A 16749-nucleotide genomic window follows, 5' to 3' on the forward strand; every position below is an offset into this window, starting at 1 on the left:
CCTTCTGACCTGTGTAATGTACAGGTCTGTGGAAGGCAGGCCAGTTGCAATTATTCTTTCTGCAGTCTTAACTATCTGTGCCTGGCCTGTTTGGCTTCTGTACCAAACCTGAGAATTACAGAGGTACAAATGGCAAACTCAATAATTCCTCTGTAAAACTGTATGAACAGCTCCTGGGGCAGTCTGAATTTCCTGAGTTGACGTAGGTAGAACACTCTTTGTTGTGCCTTTTTAATGATGGTTCTTGGAACAATATAAGATTCCTAGTGTCTGTCAAAAGGCTAAAGTTGTAGCAGTTTTAAAACCAGGTAAAGGGGCCAATAACTTTAAGAAGTACTGCCCAATTTCCATCTTGTGCCATACCTACAAACTTTAAAACAATGGTACAAAATCACCTCACTGTAATCATAGAAGCCTTTTCATACAGAAGGCTTGATTTCACCCTGAAAAATTTAACCCAGTATATGGAAGATGTATTCCAAAAGGACAATGTAACAGGAACTAGTTTCTGGGCAAGATCTGTTTAATTTGTACATAATTTAATCTTGTATTTTATATTTTAAATTTTATGTCATAGAGTATGCCTTATTTTAATTGTGATGCTTCTGACACGAATAAACAAATGATGGTTCTAATTTTAAGGGTCATTTCAAGTCCTGGGAGATTATTTGAAGGACTCTATTGTTGATACTATGGTGTTAAATATGGTAAGTGTTATGTCCTGGGCCGGCAGCCACAGGCTGCAGCAATTTGCCCAGGCAGACCATGTGGATGCCCGGGACAAGAAAGGCTGCTCTCAGCCTTGCGTGCATACGCACGGTGGGAAAAGAGCCTTTGCAATGATTGGCCAGCAAGGTATTTTGCAGGGGGGGCTATAAAAGGGGGCCGCACCATTTTAAAAGCTGTTCTGTTGGTGTTTGCAATAAAGGAGAACTGTTGGAACTCGTTGCTTCATCTCAATGCCTCGTTTCCTAAAACAGAACAGTAAGAGATGGCAAAATAGAAGGGCTCCCCCTAAAATCCATTTTCATCTTTAAAGTTTTAAGTGCATTCAGTTCCAGTTGTTATGGCTGCACCACAAGGCCAGTTGTTCAACCTTGCATCTATATCCAGACTCATCACCGTCTTGAATGAGGCCAATGACCGTTGTTTTATCTGCAAACTTCAGAACTTAACAGAGGGTTCCCTTGAAGTACAGTCATAAATTGAGATTGCAGATAAATGTATATGCAATGAGATATATTTACTCTTATTTAACTGTTTTCTTATATTTAATGATTGATAAACAGGTATATTTTCTAAATTTGTTCAGTTCCAAATTTTCTTAAATCAGATTGGATTCCTAAGGTGATGTGAAAATTCAGATCTTGCTCTCTTTATTAGTTAGGGTTTTAATTTTTTTCAGTTGGCAATTAAGACTTTCTCATTCTATTTTCTTGTATTCCTATGGTGCCAAAATCAAGGTAACTTAGCTGTCTCTTCCCAACCCAGCCACTTCCATGTGCTGGAATTTCAACTCACATAACTGTTTAAGTTTGGGTGTGTCAGCTGGATATTATGGGAATTTAAATCCAACAAACAGAAGACACCACATTAAACAAGGCTAGATTAACATTTCAAGAATGATTATCCTGGTAGCTCAGTTATTGTTTCATCTGAATTTGCAAAACTAGAAGCTACAGGAAAGTTAAGAATTATACAAATACAGAGTCCATTAAATTAGTTTTTTATATGTTACTGAACCTCCTACCTGGAAGGAGGTATAGTTACAAAAAAATCACATGTAAATATAATAAGAAGCCCAGTTTGCATGGGTGAAGATTCTCTATTTCTCACTCCACTGAGAATAGTTTGTCTGGACAATAAAGCATTATCATTTTATTTGGAAGCTAACTGAAGAATGTAAATACAGAACAGTAAATCCTGCAGAGATTTAGGGTTAGCCTCCTTTCTGGATGAACATTGCTTACAAAAGCTATTAAGGTTCCATTTATTTTGGGTGGAACAGTATTAGTTATCTCATGGAACACAGTTAGGAAATTATTGCAATTGTAATCAGAAAACCTTGCAATTATTTCATTTTTGACAATTCAGAGCTAACTCAAGAGAGCTTCATCCATCTTAGGTTTAGATTCTTTAATATTGAAACAAGCAGCATATTTTTGGTCATTGCAAAATGGAAACACGCTGAAGAAAAGGTAGTGCATATCAGAAACAGAACTGCTTCTGCAAGGTACATATAAAAATCCTGAATACCCTGTTCTTTACAGCACAGGGCAACCATCAGGTTCTTTTTTTAAAGCTTCAAGTTAAGAGCTCAACCCAACCAAGCATTAAACAAGTGCACCTGCTTTATCGAAGCAAATAATTCCAGCAGGGATTCATGTTGCTGTGGATACAAAAGGGGAAGAACAGCTCAAAGATACTTGTAAAGCAGGAGGGATTAGAGTATCTAGGGAAATAAGTAAAAGGTATTGGGTTTCATTGCCTGGCTTTAAAGTGCAGCTACAAAAGGAGGCCTAAGCATCCTTGGCTTTAAAATAAAAAAGGGTCATATTGCCAATTTATTAGTGATGTGATAAGGAAAGCAAAAATCACTGAAAATATTACTGCTTAGATCATTTTCACTTTTTCCACCGAATTTCATAGATATTCGTGGATGAGAAATAAGCTTTCTGAAACAAAAAGATGGTCTGAGGATCAAGCTTGGTTTGAATGCACACATGTACATACAGTCAAAGGCATACCTCCCTATAAGGGAGCTAAAGAATCAAATACATACATTAGTTGTAGTTCTTACAAGGGATTCATTAAAAATACACAAATGAAATAATTCAAAACCATTTCCTGATGGCAAATGCAATAGAACAGAATCTTCCCTACTCTATGGAGACATTAATGGACCAATCCTATAGTATAAAACACGTGAAGCAGATCTGGGCCTGGCCAGTAGATGGATTAGCAACGGCTTGGGAACAGTTTTGTGTTGTTTTTTTTCAAAGCCAAAACTACTGGCTTTGATTTAAAAGCACGGTAATTCCTTTTATAGGTTTTTTTTTTCATTTATTTCATTGCTGGTTTCACATGTTGAAGGATGTACAGAAACCATAATCTCAGTTAAAGTATTGTAAGTCCAAATGCATTGTGGAAATCTAAGCTTATAAGGAAAAGCAGATAAGAATTATTCTGTTCATGCTAAACATTAAAATCATTTGACTAGATATACTACACTATTGTTCTCTATTAAATGATTGCTGCAAATATTTTGAGCACTATCTTTCATCATTATGTCTTGCATTTATCACAGACACCATCTATTGTTACTGATTTCACAGCCGGGCAGGATAGAACATGCCCTATTTATCTCTGTCTGAACATTCAGTAATACTGGATGCACAGAGAACCACTGCATTGTTTTGTTTCGTATTATTTTCCCTCAATATAGAAAAAACAATCTGAAAAGGGCACATATTTCAGTCAACTCATGTGGCAAAAGGCAGATAGCATAAAACAATAACAATTACTACAACATTCATTACATGTTAGCCCTGTGATCAGCAAGTAAGCACTAACTATTTAATTAGTCAACTAATTAGTGGCAGGCAACATGGAAGGCTCCTAACATTCTCAGACAAATGTAAAGATAAAAAGCCTAATTAAACAGCAAGCATTATGCTAGCTACTGCCAAACAAGACAGCTGTACAGGATACTGTGTAATACTGGGCTACCAGATAACAGGAGTTGTATCTGTTCTAAGTAGAGCTTAGAAGCATGCAATTCCTAAGCCATTATGATTGCTAAACAAATCCAAGGAAAGAAAAAAGAATAAACTCAGTAAGTGCTATATTCATTCTATCAACAATCTCAGCCCTATTTAGCTGAACAGGACTTACTCTCAATGTGACTATGATAGGTTGCAGTCTAAATGTGTCTCCATCATTCTCAATGGACAGCATTATAATTATCCCTAAAATCCAAATCAACACATCTAAAGAAAATCTGGTTAGAAAAATTGCTTATCAGTTAAAGTTAAAGTTGCTCTTTCAGTTGCGCAATGTATTACAGAAACAGAATGCTATAGGACAGTGATGGCAAACCTTTTAGAGACCGAGTGCCCAAACTGAAACCCAAAACCCACTTATGTATCATCGGGTGCCGGGTGGGCATGGCCAATTGGCTGGGTGTGGCCAATTGGCTGGGTGTGGCTGCGGGTGGTAATGGCAGACTGGGTGGGACTAAAAATTTCAATCAATTCCAACTTTGCGAGATCTTTTTTTTCCCGTGAGAAGCTGAAATTGATTGATTGATTGAACCTTTTTGTTTTCCACATGGCGGTGGAGGACTAAAGCGAAAAGGTTTTATAAAATCCAGCTGAAGGCCTAGGACTGGGGTGATGGCGTACGTGCCCACAGAGAGAGCTCTGCGTGCCACCTGTGGCACCCATGCCATAGGTTCGCCACCACGGCTATAGGACCTAGAGGAACACTATTAAACACTTCTTCAAATGCTTATATATAAGAATATGCAGTTTTTATTTTATTTTTTTGTCTTCTTCATTATCAGTATGAATGATAATGAATCAATGTTATCCTAGACATAAAAATGCAACTTTTGGGCAATTTATTGGACTAGTGTGTAGGGAAATTAAATAGTCTCCTAATAGCAGGTAGTAAAGGGATGATACTAAAATAGGACAAAGAGCTATTGCTACAAAGTGTAGTGCAAATTCTTCTTTTTGCATCATACTATGCTTTCTGCATTCTCCTTACCAAAGGAGTAAAAGTGATCCATTTAACAATGGGGTATAAAATTTTCCTGATTCCTTCTTTGCTAAAACTCTTTGTTCTTCAATATTTCTACATTGTTAATATGATGGTAAATATAAACAACTGAATAAATAAAAACAATATGAACATTTGATTGTAACTTAATGTATAATTCTGAACATTAAAGGAAAATAAAATTAAATATTTTAAATAACAAAATATAAAGTATATAATTAAGGGAAAATATCCCTAAATCTCAGCTTACAAGATTTCTAAGTGATATACATTTATGTATGATAGTTCTGACACCGTTCTGACTATTTTGGAGGTCTTTCGAGCTTTAAATAATTCTGTAACACAGAGATAAAGCAGGTATACAAAATAGAAACATATTTTTCACATATAAAATTAATGGTTTTTTTGTAATAAAAGCAGCACTCGATAAAGTAGCCAAGTTCTCCCCCATGTTATTTTCATACACTAATCAAGCTTTGATACTTGAAGCAGGCTGGTCTGGAAAGAAAAATGACTGATGATAAACATGAGTGGAAAAAATATAAAACTGTCCTTACCGTCTCACACTTTGTTATACTTTGTAATTTAATATAAATAATAATAATAATAATCCACTGCATTGTAGTAAATAATTTAGCTATGACATTAACAAACCTATTTGCCCTTCTCCAGGGGCTTTTAGAGGAATTCATCCTATTTGACCTGACCTAATGTACACTGCCCAGACTAAATATGATTTGAACATAGTTATACTGTGAATCACATACTTCTCCAAATTAGTTGTTCAAAGAAAATATGTATTCAATAGTTCAAATATCATGAGATGTCACTATTTAGCTGCATTTTACTCTAGGCTATTTAGCATGATATAGACATGATGTGAAAGTCTCCGTCTAAATGCTGTAATTAAGGTTAATGTATTTCTTTAACGAGGTTGTTGTCTAGTAAGCCAGAAGAGAATTGCAGCTGCCATTTGCAATCCACATGCTTCAGTGTCATCTGCAGAAGTGGATTCCTAATAACTAGCTCTAGGTCTTTCCTCTTTATTCTTGCCATCTTAATGGAAAACGCTGAGTAAAAGAGATGAGAAGAACTCTGTCTGTTCGTCTGAAAACTGAATGTAATGGGACCAAATTTGGTAAGGTGAGAGAAGCTGCCAAAAGAAACACATCAAAGTAAAATGGGAACCAAATCTGGTCCTGCAAAGTAAAACATTCTAGAAAAAAAGTCCCCTAATGCCTCCTTATGAGAGAAGCAGTTGGGCAGTGACTTGGAATGCTGCTGGTTATTTCATATTAAGTCCCCCTCTCTCCTCCCCTCTGTTCATGTAACCCAGAGCAGAACATACCATGTAAGTCTGGCTCTCTCTTTGCCTGTACACAGAGCACACATACAGTTGGAACAGAGGAAAGCAGATTCACACAGCATACATGGACTAACACAATTCATTACACAGAAAATGTAGAGAAACTGCCCATGGCAACTGCTAAAAAAGTTTTTGGGAGGAATTCAAGAAGTCAAGCTCTGAATGCTTTCTCTACTTTTCTCTTTCCAATCCAAAGGAATGTTGTAAAGAAATTATTAAGGGAGCTTCACATTATCTCCTTCAGACTGATTATCCATCTGTCCATCATCAGGATAACTCTCTGAAAACAGGACAGAAAGGAAGATCAAATATATCTGTCTGATTTGGTCCAGAGACTAGGCATGGTACAGATTCCATCAGCCAAAATGTCAGCTGGCAGGGACAGGAAGATGAGCCTTTTCTGCTGTAATGCCTGTGGAATGCTGTATTTTCTCTTCAGAGATTAGAATGGCTCCAACCTGATGGCCTTTAATAAGGCTTAACAAAGTTGACTATGTACTGGACCTGGGGCTCCAAATGTATTAAGAGCCTTGTGCCTTGGGTGTATTGTTAATTAGTTAATTATTTTGGTCACTGTATATTTAGCTTTGGATTATTTTTATTGTTTTAAAATGTTTTATTGTTTTAGAACTGTAAGCTACCCAGAGTTACTTGGTTGAGATGGATGGCTATAGAAGATGAATAGATAGATAGATAGATAGATAGATAGATAGATAGATAGATAGATAGATAGACAGACAGACACTGGCAAAAGGTACTGCAAGCATTATGGACTGCTGGATGAACAAATCATTAAATAGGGGACAAAATCAGGCTGAAGCTTTCCATATCAATTCAATTGACAAGGCTAACAGTTTAATATTATGGACATGCAAAGAGAAAGAATAGTAGACAAAGATACCATGCTTGGCAAGATTGAAGGAAAATGTTAAAAAACAATAGCATTGTAATAAATCAGTGCAATAACAACAGCCGTAGACTCAGCTCTAGCAGGGATTAGCCACTTGACTGAAGATCAAATACAATCCAGAACAACTATCTACAGGGTTTCTATAAGTCAATATCAACTTGATGGTAACTAACAATAACAACAAAAACTCTGGACCTTCAAATGTTAACTTGAAATTCCCACTATGCCTTAAAACATTAGCCATCCTGGTTACACCTAAAACTAGAGATACATGCTATCCATGTCTATAACAGTTTCTTGGTTAGATTCTAAAGAGATCTTCTTTTTGGAACTATTTTGGAACTGCATCATCAGCACTGTGAATGCTAGTGATGATCACCACTATAACCACAGCTACAATGTAAGCCATATACAAAATCAACTTGATTGTCTTTAACCCTGAGTGGAAGGAGGCAGTGGCATGTGTACATTAACAAGCACAGAGACTTTAAATCAGACATGTCAAACATAAGGCCCGGGGGCCAGATGCGGCCCGTGAAGTGGTTTCATGTGGCCCGCAAAGCCATCCTGGAAACAATGAGGGAACGGCCCCCGCTGCCTTGGCCATCCACAAAATGTACAATGCTGAATGTACTATGCTGAAACGCATTCAGTCTTAGCTCCACAAGGCCGTCTAGAAACAGCGAGGAACCAGCCTCTGCCACGTTGGCCCCACCCCCTGGGTGCATGCTGGGGAGGTGTCACCCTTTGTGAGAAATGAAGAAATGGACCATGCTTTGGTGCTTGCCCCAGTCCCACCCCCTTCTGCCAGAGACCCTCAGATCTGTCCCATCCTGCCCAGGCCCCCACAGGCACCCTTGACGTGAACGATGTAGAGCTGGCCATGCCCATCCAGTAGGCCACACCCACTCCATCCATGCTCACCCAGTAGGCCGTACCCACCCTGGCCACACCCCCCCCCGAGGGCAACTTCAATGCTGACGCGGCCCTCAATGAAATTGAGTTTGACACCCCTGCTTTAAATCACATCAGTATAGATAGGTTAGGTAACCGGCAATAGCTAAGGGGCCAGACATGAAATGACAATATACTGTTGGACAAGTCACTTATTCTAACCCTAACCTACTTCAAGAATTATTATTGTAGAGACAAAATAAGGTGAAACTTATAAGTATATAATGGTGAGCTTTCATTAAAAAAGATGAGACATAAATGCAATAATTGAACAAATATAAAGTGAAAAATTGTCTAGTGTGAGATTAAATGACAACAAATCTAAAAACTTACCAAAAAATCAGTGTCTCCAGGAAGGAGATGCCAACATTTGATGATCCAACAACTACTATTCTACAACTGACAGATACCTTAGGCTCCAAGGACAACTTCCGATTGAAATGATACAGTGCATATTTTAACTGTATAAGGAATAAAAAACAAAACGATGTTCTTTAGAAGCATATACTTTAGTATGTTTAGATTACAAATGTGGTATAGACATGGACACAGCAGTATGTGAAACTTTCAAATTGTAGAACATGTCTGGGGATTTCAATTTTCCAATATAATTGGAAATCTAGAGACACCAATATCCAGAGATATTGGTATCCTTCTACTTTTTCCCAAAGAATTCCAATTTGCCATGAAATGTGTTGAAATTATCAAAATTGCTTTAAATCCTTGAGGAGAAAAGGGTCCAGGAAGGACAGAAAATTCCATGGAACACAATAGGCACAACCATATTCAATCCCTATAAGACAAAATGGGAGTGGATATATGTAGAGGTGTTTAAGATGCTGGACAGAAAAAAAGTGGTATGCATAGAGAATGGGAGAAGAGAATCATTACTGAAGAAGAATATCAGGTGTTTTCCAGAAACAGACAAGTTAAAGCACAGAATGAAGCTTGTGAGAAATTTTCAAAATGGAAATAGGGTTCTTGTTACATTGTACCACTGGGGAGAAGGAGGGAACTGCAGTTTAGGATTAGGTGAGTTACTTGAGGCAAAATCTGCAGTAGCTGTGTGAACAAAGTTTTCATTATTGATATAACATACCACGAGGGACAGTAGCAATACTGGATTCAGGAAGCAACAGTTGTAGTGCTATACACATTTGAAGCACCACAGGCAAATCTGAACATTTTCTTACTGCAAACACCTAATCAAAACTAAAGCTAAAATCTTGCCAGGACTCCTTTCATTTGCTTGCTCACATAATCTTATATATACCTTTTATTAAAATAATACTAAGCAACCAACCCACATAGCTATGCTAATATCCACTAATTTGTTAGTCCATGTAGAGATCCAGTTCATGCAGTTCAGGTCTGTCACTTTTGTGCAAGAGAAAATACAGTGAAATTGTATAACATTTTTCATCAGCACCGTAATCTATATGAACCATCTCTTCTTCTTTTTCTTCTTCATCCCATCCTCTATTTATATGGGGCACAGATGAAACTATGGCATAAATTAAACAAAGAGTATTTAATTTGGAGCTCCATAAGGACACATACAAAGTTCCAACAGAAGAGAATATTTGAATAGCTCAGAGTTGAAATGAGGGGTCCTTGGTGCTTTCTTGAGGCCCCCTGCAAAGCAGGATCTGGGACTAAACCACATCTCCCTCAACACTGAATGGAACCAAAGAAAAAAGGAGAATCACAACAGAACCCAATAACCTAAAGTAGTTCAGAAACATTCCATGATCAATGGGTATCAAAAAGGCTGCCAAGATGTCAAGGGGGACCAAGATGGATATATTACCCCCATCTTGAGCTGCCACAACATCAAGTGCAACCAAAGTTGTCTCAATACAAAAGCAGCAACTGTGATCAAAAATGTCCCAAAACCAGGAAGGGGTCCAGAAAATCCATTTCCTCCAGGATCTTTTGAGTGGTAGACTGAGCACTTTCTCAACAACCTTCCCCAGAAACGAGGGTTAGAAACTGAACAGATCCAGAGATAGTTTCTTGAGAATGGGATGGACTACTCTTCTTTCAGAGTCTATGAGATTATCCCATCTTTTAAGATAGCATTCACCATTACAGGGATTTTCCCACCTTGTCCATTTCCTCAGAAGTAACAGAACTACTACTACTACTACTACTACTACTACTACTACTACTACTACTAATAATAATAATAATAATAATAATAATAGAGTTGGAAAGGATCTTGGAGGTCTTCTAGTCCAACCCCCTGCTCAGACAAAAAACCCAATACCATTTCAGACAAATGGCTGTCCAGTCTCTTCTTGAAGACTTCCATTGTTGGAGCATTCACAACTTCTGGAGGCAGGTTGTTCTGCTGATTAATTGTTCTAACTGTCAGGCAATTTCTTCTTAGTTCTAGGTTGCATCATCATCTTTTCATAGCAAGTATCCCAGATCATATTGCTACCACAGTGACACAAAAGTAATGTATAATATGGTATGTGACAATCACCCACGTTGTGGGATGGGCCTGCCTGCTGCAAAGCTGGTCATGAACATAAATGCTTCCTCTGAGCCGTTAATCTCCCTCTCTTTTGTTTAATTCTTTTTTTCCTTTTTTTTTGTATTTTTTAAGAAGGAGGAAAGAAGAAACAAAATTTTTTCTTTTAAGATGGCTTCAAAGCACCAAGTATTTTCCACAGTTCCTAAAGTGGCTTCTTCTTTGGTGATATTACCAGTGCAACAACCTAAATCAACATTATTACCTTCTCCTCTTGCACAGTCATTAACGGTAAAAGATTTGCAAGATGTAATGGGAAATGTTATATCTCAAATTAGGGGAGAAGTGAAAGAGATCTTAGTGGAGAATAACAGGATCTTGAGGCAAGATATAGTTTTGGCTTTAAAAGGACTTGCTTCTGTTGTTGAAAAGTTGGATTTTCGTGTTGAAGAAGTAGCAGATAAAGTGGAGGTGTTGGAGGAAAAATTTGAAGGCATGGAAAAAAAGATGGAAAATTCACAAGATGAGATTCTTATGTTTCAATATAGAGAGATGGAACTCGCTTTAAGAATCAGAGGCTTGAGAGAAAATTTGCAAGGAGATCTGAGAGAGATGGTTGCAAATGACTTTGCTGTAATTTTGGATAGAGAAAAAGAGGAAATATTCACAGAAATTGAAAAAATATTTAGAGTCAAACTCTTGGGTTGCAAAGCAAAGAAATTTGCCAAGGGATGTGGTAATTTACTTTGGGAAAAGATCCCTGTGCAATGAAATTATACAAGCTTTTTACAATAAGAGGTTTCAGATTGCTGCACAAGATGTTATAATTTTAAAGGAGATCCCATCTAAAATTTTAAGAAGAAGAAAGGAGTTTGCTTTTTTAGCAGATGAACTTAAAAAGAGGCAGATGCCGTTTAGATGGGATATTCCGATTGGAATAGTGGTGAGCTATGCGGGGATACGTCATAGACTTAATACTGTTTTTAAAGCAAAGGAGTTTTATACTTCGGTCCTGGGAGCACGCTCAACACCACCTATAATGTTTAAAGTTTTGGAAGAGAAGAAGGTAGAACAGCAGTCTGAAGAAGCTGAATTGATGAAAGTTGGAAAACTACAGACTGAGGGGTCTCAACAAGTCGAGATGAAGGAGCAGAGAATGACTCGGGCAGCATACAAACGCAAGGAAAAGGAACAACAGAAAAAGGAGGTTAAAGAAGTATTACAAGAATTTGTTTCTGAGTCTGTGGGAGAAGCAAGACCTAAGAGTTCTTTGGTGCAATCTTCAATGGCAGATCTTCAAGCAGCTTTCTTGAGGTTATTGGATAAGAGAGATGGGTAAAGAATGTAAAGATTGTTCCAAGGTTATTGACAGATTATAGCCCATTGCGGATGGAACTGGTTATTGGAAAAGAGGAGAGAAGATTATGGAGACTGAATGAAAACTTTAGATAAGAAGTTAGAAACTTAAGGAGTATTTAAAGGAATATTTTGTTTTAAATATATATAAGGGAATTTCAATAGTATAAGTAATGCTTACATGTGTGTTGATTGTGATGACAAAGAAAGATGGATAAACTTTATATAATACAAGTATGATATTAGAAAATATTGTTTAGCTTTCTGAATAATTTATACTTAAATTTATACTTAAAGTTTATAATATTTTAATGGCGGACTAGATTCCAATTAATTTACTTTATATGAAATATGATATTTTGTAATGTTATTAAGTTAGGGAGATGATTGGTTTATTAATTGTGAAATAAACAGAAGTTGTGAATTATAGATAAAATAAATTATAATGGTAAATTGGTAGGATTGTAATGACAAAGAAATTATTTTAATGTTAAATTTAATTATAGTGGTATGGTTGTTAATAGGATAGTATTGGAAGAAGGTTTTTTTTTCTTTTTCTTTCTTTTCTTTCTTCTTTTTCTCTTTCTGTTTTTCATACATAATGGAGTTAAGGTACTTAATAATTCATTTATTGAATGTAATTATATTTGTTTGAGGTTTATTTGAGTTTAAAAGTTTTTCCTTTTAAATTCTAGTTAACCCTTTATTCAGCTCTGGGAAGGGGGAAGGTTTTGGGGAGGGTTGGGAGGGATTGGGGAAGGGGTTTTTTATTGTAAAATTGTAAAAATTTATAATAATAATAAAAAAAGGCTTCCTCTGAGCCCAGACCCAAGGAAAGCAGGCTGAAATCCTCCAGGACCATAAATTTGGAAACACCACTAGATACAGCATCAAGTTATTTTAGACAAGGCAAGTGCATAGCTACAAATTCCTCTTTGGAAAGGACTATTAAGGCCATCCACTTCTTATTCTTATCATGCTCACTACCTGAAGATAGCAAAGGTAGGCAAAGTAAATGAGTTGCAGTTACATTATGAATACCAGATTTATATTCATCTGAATACAATACATTAGTATATCAACTGATAATCTTAATTTCTGATCGTCCAAACTCTAAATGGCAATCTGCAACAATCACTATGATGCCATAGAAATTGTTTTTTGTATTACACACACTGGCAAATGCTTTTTTTCAACAGAACAGACTTTTTCTGCCCCTTGTAATATTCCAGATGGAAATACAACTGCCTTTTAAATATTATCTGTATTAATGTGCTTAAATATTGTTCTAAAGATGTAATCAGAAGTGTCTGTAGTTCCAATATTAGGTAAAGCTTTGTCAAATAGAGACACTGCGAGACCTACAATGACTTCACAGGCTCAAAATCACATTTGGAAATCTTTAGGTAGTAAGACATCTATAAATGCTTTGATGTGATGTCCATCATGAGTAATTAATGCAGTGACCTATCAATCCCTGTCTTATTTTCTCTGCCAACTGATTCTGTGTCATTCCCTCTCATTTGTTCAAAAATAGCAGCAATATACAATAATCTTCTATACATTTCTTGCTGGTAAAATTTATGATACAATGCCACAATTTTAACTTTCAGCATGCACACAATTCTTAACACTAATCCTTAATATAGGCAATGCGATCTCTTCCAGTTGGCAAATCTTAAAAGAAACCTCTGAGATTCCTTAGCTCAGGAAATTCTTCATCTTGTGTAGTCAACAAATAAATTCTGAACTCCTTTTAATTCAAGAAGAGAGTTACAGGCTTACTCAGCTTTTGGTAGACCAATTGTAACCCCATTTTTCTCATTACTTTACTACACTGTAGACATTTAAGAACATTTATTCATTTGTTTGCTTATCTATTTATGCAGGAACCCAGTTAAAAATAAAACCAACAATGCAGTTCCTTTCAAAGTCTTGCCATAACTCCTGCATTTGCCTCATCTCTGTACAGTACCACAGTTTGCCACCAAATCATATTGATCCTGCTATCAGACCATCAGTCATCACTCCAGCCAGACCTTAGCTATGTAGCTCTAATAACAGAAAATGACATTGCCCATAGAAAAATATACAGAATTAGTTTTGTAATTCATAGTACAGTATATTCTTTAGTACCGTGCCATCTCTTTCTCTTAAGGATTTAAAAAGTCAGGACATTTGATATTTAGGGAGATTAGAGTCATGTTTGACTACTGCCTTTTTATTTAACAGCATATCCCAAAAATAGTGAATGATTCTTTGGCTAACTGTGAGACCCCTAAAGATGTGTCAGGGTCTCTTATGTGATTTATCATTAAGATTAAAGTACTAAGAGAAATCTGAAGATTTGGAATTGGATTTCACTAGTAAATCAGTGATAGCTATCTCTTTTTTCTGCTATTCTACTAATGTTAAGAAAGTATTTTTGAATAATTTTTGAGAGCATATTAATGAGGTGGATTTGAGATAATGTTCAGATATACCCATTTGTTAGAAACACTGGAATAAAAGTTCAAATATGAGGATGTGGTCTATATTTTTCAGGCAAATTTTTTTTTTGAAAAATATGCATGCTTGGCTGATTGGAGATTTAAAAAAAATCTTCAGATTTATGTTATTTTTCTGATAATTTTTGGCAGTGCAATCATGACATCCAGTGGCCAATGTCAGTTAAGATTAATCTGAGTTAAATGATGACTGTACAATGATGCTAAAAGGTAATTGCATATGGTTGATTACTCAGTGATTGGGATTACATCTTACACTAACAAAAGATACAGCTTTAGTTTATTGAACAAACTGTATAAGTGGATTCACACAACACAGTAAATTACAAACACTAATATACTAAACATACGAACAAGGTTTATGAAATATGTTAAACCCATCAGCACACAAGATTATGAACTCTCTGAATCAGTGGAGTGTGCTGAGGCATGGTTTGTTTTAGCCATGATATATACAAAAGGTCACAATGACTGAAGTCACATGTTTTCAAAGAATATAGAAATCAAATGTCTAAATTTGCTCTATGCTGCAGAACGAAGGAAGTGAATGAGAAAGATGCTTGCAATTTAAATATTGTTCCTTCATGCACTGTCAGGTAAGTTTCAAGACTGAGAGAAGTCATCATCCTTTCCTACTAGAGAAGCCTTCTTCTTCCTGTTGTTAGTTATGAAGTCGTATCTGACCCATCGCGACCACATGGACAACATTCCTCCAGGTCTTCCTGTCCTCTACCATCTTCTGGAGTCCATTTAAGTTCACGCCTACTGCTTCAGTGACTCCATCCAGCCACCTCATTCTCTCTCGTTCCGTTCTTCTATTGCCCTCAATCTTTCCCAGCATTAGGCCCTTCTCCAGTGAGTCCTTCCTTCTCATTAGGTGGCCAAAGTACTTGAGTTTCAACTTCAGGATCTGGCCTTCTAAAGAGCAGTCAGGGCTGATCTCCTCTAGGACTGACCAGTTTGATCGCCTTGCAGTCCAGGGGACTTGCAGGAGTCTTCTCCAGCACCATAGTTCAAAGGCCTCAATTCTTTGGTGCTCAGCCTTTCTTATGGTCCAACTTTCAGAGCCATACATTGCAACTGGGAAAACCATGGCCATGACTATATGTACTTTTGTTGGCAGGGTGATGTCTCTGCTTTTTAGTATGCTGTCTAGATTTGCCATAGATTTCCTCCCCAGGAGGGGCTTGCATAACCCAGTGAAGCTATGAGCTATGCTGTGCAGGGCCACCCAAGACGAACAGGTCATAGCAGAGAGTTCTGACAAAATGTGATCCACTGGAGAAGGAAATGGCAACCCACTCCAGTATCTTTGCCATGAAAACCCCATGGACAATACCAAATTAAGAAAACCAAGATCATGACATCCGGCCCTCTCAATTCCTGGCAAATAGATGGGGAAGAAATGGAGGTAGTGACAGATTTTATCTTCCTGGGCTCCAAGATCACCACAGATGGGGACTGCAGCCAACAAAAAGTCTTCTTCTACAATTATATAAATTCAAAGCTCTCAGATTTGAATCTGGCAATTACCTTATCTAGGTTCAGCTTATTGAAAGGAGGGGGAGAATAGCAAAAAGGAGGAAATCCAAAGCGGGGGAAAGATTACGGTTTGGAAGATATATGTCACAAACTTACTATAAATATAAACTTCCTCTGAGAGAAGATCAAAAAGGAAAAAAAAAGGATTTAATATGAAGGCACCATATGACAAGTGTCTAATTTATTTGTTTTAGTTGTAAAATTTACAGAGATGCCCACCTCAATCAAAGTGATTCTGGGTGAAGTGAAACAGAACCAAACATTTAATAAATCTAACTTTTAATAAAATCAGTAAAACAGTAAACACGGGAAAAACAAAATAAATAAAGCAAGATCACAAGAGGGGAGATATTACATACAACACAGCCAGGGCACAGGCTCCCTCTTGACAGGGAATCTGTAGGCTTGTTGAAATAATCTAGGCTTTAAGAACTTTCCAGGAGGTCACAAGGGTTGAGACCAACCTCACTCAGGAGGAATGATGTTTCAGAGGGTGAGTCCCATGCAGGAAAAGCTTTTCTCCTAGATTCTGTCAGATGGAGCTCCCTTGCAGACAGGACTCACATCATGCTCTTCCTGCTGGATCTGATAGGATGGGTAGATGTAATCAGGAAGAAGTGGTCCCTTCAAGTAACCAGTCCCCATGACAGATAGGGCTTTAAAGGTCAAAATGAGCACCTTGAATTGGACACGGACGCAAACCAGCAGTCAATGCAGTTCTTAGAGCAGTGTTTCCCAAACTTGACAATTTTAAGGCATGTGGACTTCAACTCCCAGAATTCCACAGCCAGCATTGCTGGCTGTGGAATTCTGGGAGTTGAAGTCTACATGCCTTAAAATTGTCAAGTTTGGG

The 16749-nt window shown here is 37.1% G+C and overlaps 1 protein-coding gene across 4 annotated transcripts in view; it reads right to left on the bottom strand.

Moving 5' to 3' along the window:
• CFAP61 (cilia and flagella associated protein 61) overlaps positions 1 to 16749 on the bottom strand; it is a 139442-nt gene that overhangs the window by 56844 nt on the left and 65849 nt on the right. For all 4 annotated transcript variants that reach the window (XM_039325868.1, XM_039325870.1, XM_039325869.1 and 1 more), the window contains one exon: positions 8346 to 8473. In XM_039325868.1, the coding sequence (XP_039181802.1) occupies positions 8346 to 8473 (128 nt within the window). The remainder of the gene's footprint in view (positions 1 to 8345; positions 8474 to 16749) is intronic.

Source organism: Crotalus tigris, unplaced genomic scaffold (genome assembly GCF_016545835.1).
Source record: "Crotalus tigris isolate CLP2741 ecotype Arizona unplaced genomic scaffold, ASM1654583v1 scf7180000024339.11422700, whole genome shotgun sequence".
Taxonomy (NCBI): Eukaryota; Metazoa; Chordata; class Lepidosauria; order Squamata; family Viperidae; genus Crotalus; species Crotalus tigris.